Raw genomic sequence first — 11,755 nt, 5'->3', positions numbered from 1 at the left:
AATTGGAAAATAATTTTGTCTCATTTTGATCTAGTATTTTATCCCTGACACACAAGCAAAATTAATTCTTTAGGAAATAGAAAATCCATATTTTGGACATTAAATTAATTCCTGCAGAAACATAGCTTTATCTGTTCATTACATTTATATACAGCTGTGGTCAGAAGTTTACATACACTGATTATGGGCATGAATGTCATGGTAATTTGGGTCTTTTAATGATTTCTTTGAATTGTTCTTTTTCCAAGGTGGAATGATTGTACAGCATACATCTGTAATGGTTTAAAAAAAAAAAAAAAAACAAGAATTAGGTGCACAAGTTTGAATTTATTTTGGATTTTCTCTAATCCACACAGGGTCAAAAGAATACATACAAGCTCAAATATATACATACACACTCAAATCTTTCAATAAGTGGTGCTGAAGGTTTTATGCTGGCAAAGAGAAACACGCTGGTAGTTTTTCTTTGCCAGCATAAAAAGGATTTGTCTGACAGCACTCATTGGATTGACCAATACTCAGAACAATGGGAACTACCAAGGAACTCAGTGAAGATCTAACAAGGAGAATTGTAGATTACTCAAGTTGGGAAGGTCTCTTGGAACCATTTTTTAAACAACTGCAGACTCCAAGATCATCAGTTCAAACAACTGTATGCAAGTACAAGTTATTCAGATGTGTCACCACTTTGCCAAAGTCTGGAAGAAGACCCAAACTGTCACCCTCAGATGAAAGGAAATTGGTTAGCATGTTCAGGAACAACCCAGGAACCACCAAGGCTCAAGCCTTCCATGAACTGGAAAGTGCTGGAAACTGTCCAAAGTGTACATCGCCATGGACTGAGAGGGCGCCACCCAAGAAAGAAGCCCCTGCTCCAAAATCAACAACTTCAAGGTCAAATGAAATTTGGAGCTGTCCACATGGAAAGCCAAGTGCCTTCTGGAGAAAAGTTTTCTGATCAGACGAGACAAAGATTGAGCTGTTTGGCCACAATTACAAGAGATATATTTGGAGGAGGAAAGGTGAGGCTTTCAAACCTAAGAACACTGCGCCAACACTGTCAAGCATGGTGGTGGTGGTAGCGTCACCAAGTGGATGGAATAATGAAGAAGAAGGACTACCTCCAAATTCTTCAACTTCACCTCAAGTCAACTGCTAGATGGTTGCAACTTGGACACAACAGGGTGTTCCAACAGGAGATTGATCCCAGACACACATCAACACTTGTTTGGGAATAGATAAAGCTCGGTCTGTGCCAGAAACGACCAATTTATGTGAACTCTACCAATTGAGCCAAGAAGAGTGGTCAAATATCCAGCAAGAGTTATGCTTGTTGATGGCTACCCAAAGTGTCTGGGTGAGGTGCAAATGGCTAAGGGACATTTAACCAAATATTAGTGGGTGTGTATGTATATAATTTATTTGGTTTATAATTTATTTAATTTATTTGTGTATACTTTTGACTCTGTGTGCATTAAAAATAATCCAAAATAAATTCAAACTTGTGCATGCAGTTCTTTTTGTTGCTGTTTTTTAAGTCGTTAAAGATGTATGCTGCACAATCATTCCAACCTGGAAAAAGAACAGTTCAAGGAAATCATTAAAAGCTCAAAATTGACATCACATTACCACAACATGATGATATGCCCTTGATGAGTATATGTAAACTTCTGACCAGAACTTCTGGTCAGAAGTTTACATATAAGATCATCATTTAAAAACATTCCTGTACACGCTATATTGTAAAGGCACTATTAAAATAATTTAACCAGGATTCATTAAGGTTTAGTGTCCTGCAGACACAGGATTATTTTATCTGCATTGGCAGGGGTACTGACTGATTGTTGAGAGCAGTCTGGGGTTCAGTGTATTGCCCAAGGGCACTTTAACATGAAAAGCAACAAATAGAAAAAAAAACAAAAAGCAATCTGAGAATATCAAGACACAGCTGTTTCACACCAGAAGTTCAAAAAGATTAAGAAGCCCCCTACAACAAATCAGTAGAGTTGTTATTTACTCAAGTCAGTATCGGCATATTGATCGTATGCTTTCAGCAACAAGGTAGAGCTCAGATCAGACTCTGCAAGCTTGAATTTTAACTATTTGTCTTCAAAAGTGAGAATTACTGCATTGCACCTAAGTTTAAACTGATGTCTGGCCAGTTTTATAATACAGTGTACAAGTGAGTACACTCCTGTGCGTTACTTAATGGTCACATGATTCACAATTGTACTACGTTAGAGCAATTTAGTTACTTGTAAGGTAAATTTTACAATGTTGCAATAAAGGAAATGCACTTTTAAATCTTTTATTTTCATCCAATATTTCATATGTCCATCTTTATTTTTCATGAGGGTTCTGCCCTCTTTGGCAAGGTGGATGCCAGTGTTGCACAGGTTTTAGGAAAGATGTTTTTCAAATATTTTTCAGCTGCTCTTTTCTGGAGGGAATGTGTCACTCTACATTTATCTGCGAAATACCCAAAACATGTTCCATTAGATTCAAGTCAGGTAGCATACTTGTTCAGGTTACAGTTTTGGGTGCAATCTAGGGTTCAGTGTAATGCCCAAGGCCATGTTTTGCAGTTTTCAGGTGGGGGAGGGTTCCCTCTTTTAAAATGTTTATATGTATTTTGTAAAGTGCTTTGGGTCACCATCATGCTGTAATCCCCGTCTTCTGATGAGTTTCTGGAGGCTGAGTCATCTGGTATTTTGGTATAGCCACAGGCATTTATGTCGCCATCTATAAATGTCATCTATTGAACACCACTACCACCTCCATACCATAACTTTACATTTACTATGGCTGTCCTGGTCAGGTTTATGGCACACTGGAACCCATTTGAGCTGAACAAATGTGTCATGGTGGCCTTTTCCCAAAAGATATATATATATTTTTTTTTTTTACATTCTTGAGCAAAGTTTATTCTTACTCTTTTGTGCCTTTTTTTTTTTTTTTTGCAACTTGGATAATTTTCCATAAATTGTCTGAAATCTAACATAAACTCTTGTGCTAAGCGTGAATCACTTGGCTCTCTGCATTTTTACAGCTAGAGCACTGTCAGTGGTGTCATTTTGTGGCTATGGCTCTGATGGCTTGTTCTGCATCGAGATTACTGCTGCAACAGTCTTCCCAATGATTTTTCAGCTGGTCGCCAATCTTCCCTCAGCCTTTTCCATTTTTGTGAGATCTCACAATCAGATTTAACAGTTACTCTGATAATGGCCCTGCATGTGGAGCCATTATGTAAACATGCTGGTATGCACAGCCCATACATCCAAAACTGAAAAATTTTATAACTGTGTTCATGTAAATAGACAAATTGTAAATGGTAAATGGACTGAGACTCATCTTAGACATATGCGTTTCTGCTCAAAGTGCTCTTAGACTAAAAACCACACTTGCCCATTCAGACACACATTCATACGGTGCTTTATTGCCTTAAATGCTTTTTACCCATCATGCGCAAACTCACACAGTATTTTTCCCAGGGACACTTCAACATGCTGACTGGAGGAGCTGAGGATCAAACAACCGACCTTCCAGTGAGTGGACAACCCACTCCATCTCCTGAGCCACAGCCACAACCACTGAAATCACAGGTTACTCAGTTTTAATTCGGTGATAACAGGTTTTCTAACAAATTTGTTTGTGTTTGATTGTTCATAAGAAGAAATACACCACTTGCCAACTTAGAAATAATGCAATTATTGAGCGGCGACACAGTTTACATGATTTGACATTTAAGTCATATTTTACCCATTTCCATCAAATACTGTATAACACGGGCTGCCAAAGATGGGAGAAACAACCTTTTTACATTAATCTGGGAACCATCAACTCCTGTTAACCACTAGTATATAGGTTCTTAAACAGTTTAACATGATGAAGGTAACTTAATCAAATTAGTTGTATTAGTCACTGTGACTTATCAAGCATTACAGGTAAATGGATATTTTAAGTCATAGTGGTGTTTTCCCAGAGGAAACAGGAAATCATCCAGTTTAGTGACTGCTTGTGAAAGATCTGAAAGCAGTTCTTGATACCAGTATCCAGTCTGATGCTCTGCTCATACAGGCCAAAGTGTCAACATAAAGAAACAGAAATTATTAACCCTGAAGTGCTAAGCTTATGGAAAATATCAAAACGGGGGAGGGTTATCATTAAGCTTAACTATAGCAGGATAGTGAGGTGAAATGCTCAGCTGACAGACTCAGTGGAGAACTCAATGGTTCCATCTCCTGGTCAAATGCAAATATACACACACAAAGTATATATATATATATATATATAAGAGACATGGAAATAGCAACAAAACAGAAGCAGCCACTGACAAAGACCTAGATTTTTCAAATAAGATTGTCATCCAGACAACAGGTCAATCAATTAGTGCTCTGTTTTTAAGAACCTAATGAATATATTAACACTATTCTCTCATTTCTCTCACCAAGCTCATTCAGACTGTGAACCTTGTTCAAGAAATTATTTCTTATTCTTCATTTTAAGGTGTTGAAGCAAATCAACCAGACTGATGGTTTAGAAAATTGTGGAGCTTAATGAGAAAAACAGTTGGCTGCCCTGAAGTCAAAAAAGCGTGAGGTGTTTTAGGGGAACTAATTGGTTCTTTCTCACCACACCATGAAGATCATTAAAATGTCAATATTAATTTTAGCCTTTTATTGGATGAAACAAAGTTTTATGTTTTTCAACACCTCTGTGGTGCCATCATCCATCAGCCTTCAAATATTTATATCAGTGATTGTTATTTATTTTATATCAGATACACATGTTGAAGCTATGTTTTATTAGAACCCTGCATAGAAAAAACAATAAAACCTAATCATTTGATGTTTTTTCAAGTGAACTACATTTTTTTATAACTTCACTTTATAACTTTGTTTTTTTTATTTAATTTTTTTTTTTTTTAAAGAAGCTCATCCTTGGGGTCAGTGAGACCTCTCAGGAAATCATTAAACAAACAAACAAACAAAAAAGATAAAAGAAAAGATTACTCTCAGGTGAAGGTGCCATCAGTATGCTGCAAATTTGGACATTGTTTCCAACTGTTAATGTGTTCAGCAGCAGTAAACAGTGTCCACTAGTGGCAGTATTGAAATCCTGCATGCAAATGTGTAATGAACCAGAACATCTGGGTTCATTGTTCTCCTGTTTCATATCTGCATTTGAAATTCCAACTTCTAAAATGTAGTCAGACATTTAGATTTTGCACAAGCACCTGGCAAGCAACAATTTCACAATAACTCACAGCCACAAAACTGGAGACAATTACAGAGTAAATGGTTTATTTGCTTAAGCATAATAACTGTTACTGACCTTACTTTAACATTTCTGAGCCAACTCCCTGTGGTTCATGTCATCAGACAGCATCCACATTCGCAGCTCCCGTAGTCTGATCGCTCTCTCCCCGAGGCTCCAGCGGCACCAAAGTACATATGGTGTAGATTACTCTCTAAACACTGCAGTGGCTCACCAAGGGGGTGCTTCTTACCATGTATTCAGTGATTTACACACCACACAAATGTAGATGTAACATCACCAGCAGGGACATTTTTTTTTCTTTTATTTGGATACAAACTTTGGACCAACAAGCTCTAATGTAGCATGTCCATTAAAATATTAAAGTCCTGTGTAGTCCTATGTAATGTTCTTGGCAACATTCATATTTTTGGAACTTTCTAAAAAAAAAAAAAAAAAAGGTTAATTTGGCAGCCTAGATTATGATGGTTTTGGTTGTTATTACATGTCTTGGATGGTCATTGGTGTCCAGAAGCACGTTCAGTCTAACATTGGAAGACAGTTTTACAAATTCTTTAGCTTTTGCTTCTCTGTGTTGGCTGGAAATCCACATTTTTAACAAAACTAGTGACCTGACCTGGTCCTAAAGGGCATAAGTGTATGCACTTCATGAATGAAGTAGCTAAATTTGAAATGAAAAGTATTTGTATAATAGTAGACTAATGGAATTCCTAACCAGGTATATGGTTTTATTTAAGGAAGATTTTTTGCGTATGGGAATGCCTGAAGGTAATCTTCAAAATAAAGAGAAAGAAAAGGGAATTGGACCCCCTCTCATTAATTGTGTTTGGGGGCTTAAGTGATCAGCTGCCCCTGAATACCTTAGCAATGGGAAAATACACAAGCTGGCGTGTTATTGTAAATCCATTTGGCATAAATAAAACAAGAGTGTTAGCAGCTATGTGAGTATAAGCATTCATATCTGGACACAGCAACATGCTAATATGTAGCAGGTAAGATGCTTGCCATAGTCATCGTCTTAGTGTGTTAGCATGCTAACATTAACTCTGGACACAAAATGATGAGATTTGGGATGTCGATGGAAAAAAAGCAATTTTGATCTAGATGTAAAATGGGGCAGTGCAGTGATATGGTGGTTAGCACTGTTGCCTCACTGCTAAAAGGTCTGGGTTCGAATCCGCCTGGGCCTTCTGTGTGGAGTTTGCGTGGGTTTTCTCCAGGTACTCCAGTTTTCTCCCACAGTCCAAAGACATGCAGTTAGTGGCATTAGGTTAACTGGTGATTCTGACTTGCCCAAAAGTGTGAATGTCTGTCTGTCTGTGTTAGGCTGGTGACCTGCCTTTCACCCTATGACAGCTGGGATAGGCTTCAGTCAAAGATAAGAGGATGGATAGATGAAAAATGGGGATCGCCAAAGTTGCAAGTTGATATTATCATGTCATCATGGATATGTTTGCCAGAATTCTAAGCAATTCATTTAATACTTAATTAAATGTTTCAATCTGCACCAAAACATTGAATGAATCTCACATTTTTATCCCAGTGTGGCAAACACTGCTGTTCTGTCAGATGCTGCTGGTGGCACAATGATACAAACAGGGTTTCCTTTGGTGCTGCTGGACACTTGTCCTTTACAAGTGTCCATATAGTGTAAGTCTCCAAGTCTGAAGTAACCTGGTGCGTCATACCACTGATAACACAGTACAGCTTGTGCATATCTTTGAGATGCCACGGGCTTTGACAAAATTTAACTTTTTAAGGTGTTGGGAATGAGAATGGCCTGGACACACTGACATCGCTTTCACTCAGACTCAAATTTGGGTAAAAAAAAATTATGAATCTGAGCTTTCTTTTGCTTAAAATGAACAAAATTATTGAAAGATTTTGATTTGATTTCTCTGAAAAAGTCATGATGTCTAGGTACTTGTCTAGATTCAATTATTTAAAATAAAATGTTCCTTCAACAACATTTGCACACTAACACAGTAAAGTTATGAAGCCCGAACAAGCTTCATAACTTGTTCTTTCTATGAAGGATCTCCAGCAATCTGTGGAATCATAGCTTTAGGGTTTTGATGTGTGCTGTCCCTTTATTAGAATTTAATTCTGACTATATATATATATATATATATATATATATATGTATATATATATATGTGTATGTTTATATTTCACTGAATAGAATGTAAGTCATCTTATGCAATATTGTTATCAATGGAATGAATAGTTAAACAAATACAAAGAAACAAAAATAAGATTAAGACAGTGCCCATTAAGACAGTGACACATGACTTTGGAGTTGCTACCACAAGCCTTTTTGGGGATTCAGTTTCACTTTAACCTCAGTAACAATGGGTGAAATAACACTGCACACTTAGATTACTGCATGTTAGTCAAATTAAACCCTCAAAATGGCTGACAGATTTGAATGCAAAGCAGCTCCCAAACAGCCCCCATGCCTTTCAAGAAGGGAAATGAACATCTGTTTGATGTATTTGTTGTTTGGCACAGGTGTGATTGCTTGAGGATGGGGTATTTAAGTAAGCAAGTGAGTGGAAAGGGAAGCCTCTTCTGAGTAATTAGTGGGCTAACTTCTGAAAAAACACAAGTGGAAGGAGACTGTTATTGTGCATGACTTCACAGTTACTGCATACTCAGATGCTCAAATCGTTTTTGCATGTTCAGGGTAGTCAAGTGATTACAATACAATGTGGTTGTCACAGGCATACACTGACATAGACATGATTCATCATGAAACACTACAGTTCAAGGGTGCACGGATGTGTGCACATGTTTACACATCTGCATATGCTGCACAAATGCCTTCGGATAAGTGTATTTCACATCAACCTTGCTCATGGGCTGCTGTAAAGTATAAGGCTTACTTGGAATGGAGGAAATGGAAAGATTTTTCTGGAAAAGGTTTGTCAGGGGGTTACAATTTATCTACTATAATCATTTTTAAACAACTGAGAAAATGAACAACATGGCTGCTGTTTATTCCCTTTTTTCCTTATCTTAATGTTGAAGACACAAAGCAGATTTGCAGGGTGCTGTTTGCTTAAAATGTAACTCCCGAAAAAAAAAAAAAAAAACTTTCTGAAGTACTGCTTCATCACAATGCGGTTCACATTCTTTTAAAGCATTACAGCTGTCTGAGTGCAGTTAGTGTTACTGCTGAAATGTTCTCATAGCAGGACACTTAACACAGGCCCATCTAAATCCCTCAGATCATGTCACTGACATTTTCTCTGATTGTCATTAACAGATCTGTTCCTTATGCCCTTTAAGAAAAATTCTCAAAAAGAAAAATAACACACATTGTCTAAAAAGATATGAAAACTGACTTTGTCATATTCACATTCTCAGTGAAGTGCGGATGAGGCAAACACACTCATTCCATTCATTTAGCTGACCTGTGTATGTTTCTGTTTGCTACATTAATTACAAACAAAATTGCTCATCATAAATGCTAATGTGTGACCACTCTATGATAATTTAACATGTTTAAACTGTTCTTTTGCACTATATGACCCATTAGTTCTTTACCTCTCTCTTAAACAAAACAAGAGAGATTCAAGTTTAAAAGAAACATAGTTATCCTCAGTCAAAATCTGATTTAAATGACATTTTCTAATGTTTAATGTGGGAGAGAAAAGAAATGATTGGCGCAATTGCTCCAGTTATTCTTCAGCTAATGGCTGTCAGATCAGCTTCTAGAAGTGAAATGTCATTTAAATACACTAAGTGGAGAACTGTGTGATTTCAAGCACATGGTCTTTATCAGGAGCAACATAATCTATACGATCTGTTTTTACTGGCTGATTGGAAAAAAACGTTTTCCATCCAATATCAACCCAACTCGAAAAGCATGACGGGGATTCTGGTGTGGAAAGTGTGAAACTTCTCCCTCCCGTCTGAGGCACATTTTGGGCCTCTTTCATCACACAACTCTAACTCTCACCAGCTCTACACCTCAAGTTCAGCCTTGTATCTGGACTCCATCCTTCCGTATAGCCTGCATGCATGGGTGGAGACAGGAAGAAGCAGAGGATGGACCGTCGGACGTCACCGGCACTCCCCAGCTCTCTGGCTCTTCCTCGCAGCTCAGTCAGGATTGATGGTGAGAGGGATGACCTGAAGACAGCTGCGCTGCGTTGTGCAACAGGAACTGTGCTGAATGAAGAACTGAAAACTGGGACTCGTTTTTATCGGCAAAGTGTTGTTGGACCCGTTTTGAAGTCAACTTGAGAGGGAAGCAAGTGATTTGCGTTTGCGCGTCTGTGCCGTGGATGTTGCGCCACGCAGCATTTCGCTGTCCAGCTGGCATGTGAGTGACTGCGTGCAGTTTGCAGTGCGCACCACCGATCACCACCGTTTGAACTGGCAGGAACTCGGATGAGCTGATGAGTCTAACTCTTAAACGTCTGTGGGGCGCTTTTGCCAGATGATACCTGTTGATTTTGTATCGCGCCATGTCCTGCTGTCGGACTGAAGTGGACAATGAAGTTATGGGATAGCCTGACCACTTGTTTGATACTACTGAGCACCGTTCACGCCAGCCCGCTGCTCCAGAGCCCACAGCAGCCCACTTCCACCAAGAAGAGAGGGCGCGTCGCCGAGAGTCCCCGCGAGCTCCCGCCCGTTCAGATCCGCCTGTCTGTTTCTTCCCCGAGCATAGATAGAGCAAACACGGACGAAACGCTGGCTGGAGGAGAAAAATGTAAGGCTGCCAAAAGTGCTAAACCCCAATAAGTCATTTGCAATTTCTTTTTATTTTTTATAAATTTCCCAGCAGAAAAACTGCATTAAAATTGGAAAATTTAACAACAAATGGAAAACATGTGTGGGTGGTCACCAGTTAAGCTATTTTTACTTAAAAAGACCAAATTAAGACTTAATTTTATACTCAACAAAATAATATTTTATTCTGCATGATCATTTTTTTTAAACATTTGCAGTTACACTCAAATGTAATAATTATTTAAGAATTCATTTTCTGTCTAGTGATTTGTGCCACAAGGCTACACTGTAGCTGTTGTGTTTGCACTGTTTCCCATTTAAACATAAAACTGTCTAGTGACAATGGGGTTCATTTGCAAGCCATACGAATCCATTCCACTGGTATTTCCTCTGTAGAAGAAACAGTGTACCATTTTAAAGATTTGCATGTGTAGTTTAGTTCAATAGCCAGTGGGATGTGTAGAAGTGAAACAGCTTGTTCTGTTGAGTCTGATGCATTTCTCTTAATGGGTTTCAGACACCATGGAGGAGCCCCTCCCGAATGAGTTTGATGATGTGGTGAACTTCATCAGAGTGACCATCAGTAGAATACGTCGCTCCTCCTCACTCGCTGTGTCCTCATTTACCACCACCACCATCCCCACCTCCTCCTCCTCCTCCCCCTCTAATGATAACTTTGACAGCAGGACTCTACATAGAAGGGGGAAAAGGAAGGGGACAAGCCAGCGAAATAGTGGCAGAGGAGCAGAAGGATCTAGGGGTGCTGGCACAGGTGGGAAGAGTAGAGGAGGAGGAGGTGGCAGAGGACAGGGCTGCGTGCTAAAACAGATCCACCTCAATGTGTCAGACCTCGGTCTGGGCTATCACTCCAGTGAGGAAATGATATTCAGGTACTGCTCTGGACCGTGCAGAAAGTCTGAGACCAACTACGACAAAATCCTTTACAACCTCATTCACAACAGGAGGCTTCCCGCCAAAGACATGCCCCCTCAGGCTTGTTGTCGGCCAATTGCGTTCGATGATGATCTCTCGTTTCTGGATGACAGCCTAGTTTACCACACCGTGAGGAAGCACTCTGCCAGAAAATGTGGCTGCATGTAGGGAGTGCGACCTGGTGTCAGGCTTTGTGTAATTTTAACTTTTTATACTCCCACTTTGAGGTATAGTGTTTTGTTTTGTTTTTTTCTTCAGTTCTGTCTTCACTCACGAAAGCTTTCTGGCATGTGGTGATTTATGACTTGGATTTAGCAGTATAGGAGTAAATAAAGAGAGGAAGTGGCATTACATAAATTTTTACCCCAAAGAAATTACTTTCAGGAGTTGCCTCGGCACCATTACAACTTGTTTGAGTTCCTTTACGGTCTCCAGATTGGCTGTATGGGATTTCATATTCCCATCTATAGTTAACCAAAAAAGACAACTCAATCACATTCACACACAATGAGTAATTCAGCCAACTCACTCTATCTACTGTACAGCACATATATTACATGAAAAGTCACACATGAAATGTATTTATGAAATATTGACTATATTAAGTTATTGATATTTATTTGTTATTGTTTTTAATGAATAAATGTTATTTATTGCTGTGATCAACTCTCATCAGAGTGTGCCAAAGTTTCAGATCAAATATGATTTATTTTCATATAAAAGCGGTGCATTTTGATCTTTTCAGCATCTAATCTTAAAAGTACCCTGCTGAGTTGTCTTGACAATGTTAGGGTCCAGGGTT

At 38.7% G+C, this 11,755-nt stretch overlaps 1 protein-coding gene across 1 annotated transcript; it reads left to right on the top strand.

The window, feature by feature from the left end:
* Nucleotides 1–9,486: 9,486 nt before the first annotated feature.
* LOC115786198 (glial cell line-derived neurotrophic factor-like) lies at nt 9,487–11,755 on the top strand. The gene is made up of 2 exons (XM_030738252.1): nt 9,487–10,000; nt 10,538–11,755. Exons 1-2 carry the CDS (start codon nt 9,781–9,783, stop codon nt 11,119–11,121), a joined length of 804 nt encoding a protein of 267 aa, XP_030594112.1. The 5' UTR covers nt 9,487–9,780; the 3' UTR covers nt 11,122–11,755.

This window comes from Archocentrus centrarchus, chromosome 9 (genome assembly GCF_007364275.1).
Source record: "Archocentrus centrarchus isolate MPI-CPG fArcCen1 chromosome 9, fArcCen1, whole genome shotgun sequence".
NCBI lineage: Eukaryota > Metazoa > Chordata > Actinopteri > Cichliformes > Cichlidae > Archocentrus > Archocentrus centrarchus.
The sequence above is the reverse complement of the archived record's forward strand: the minus strand, read 5'-3'. Positions and strand labels throughout refer to the sequence as shown.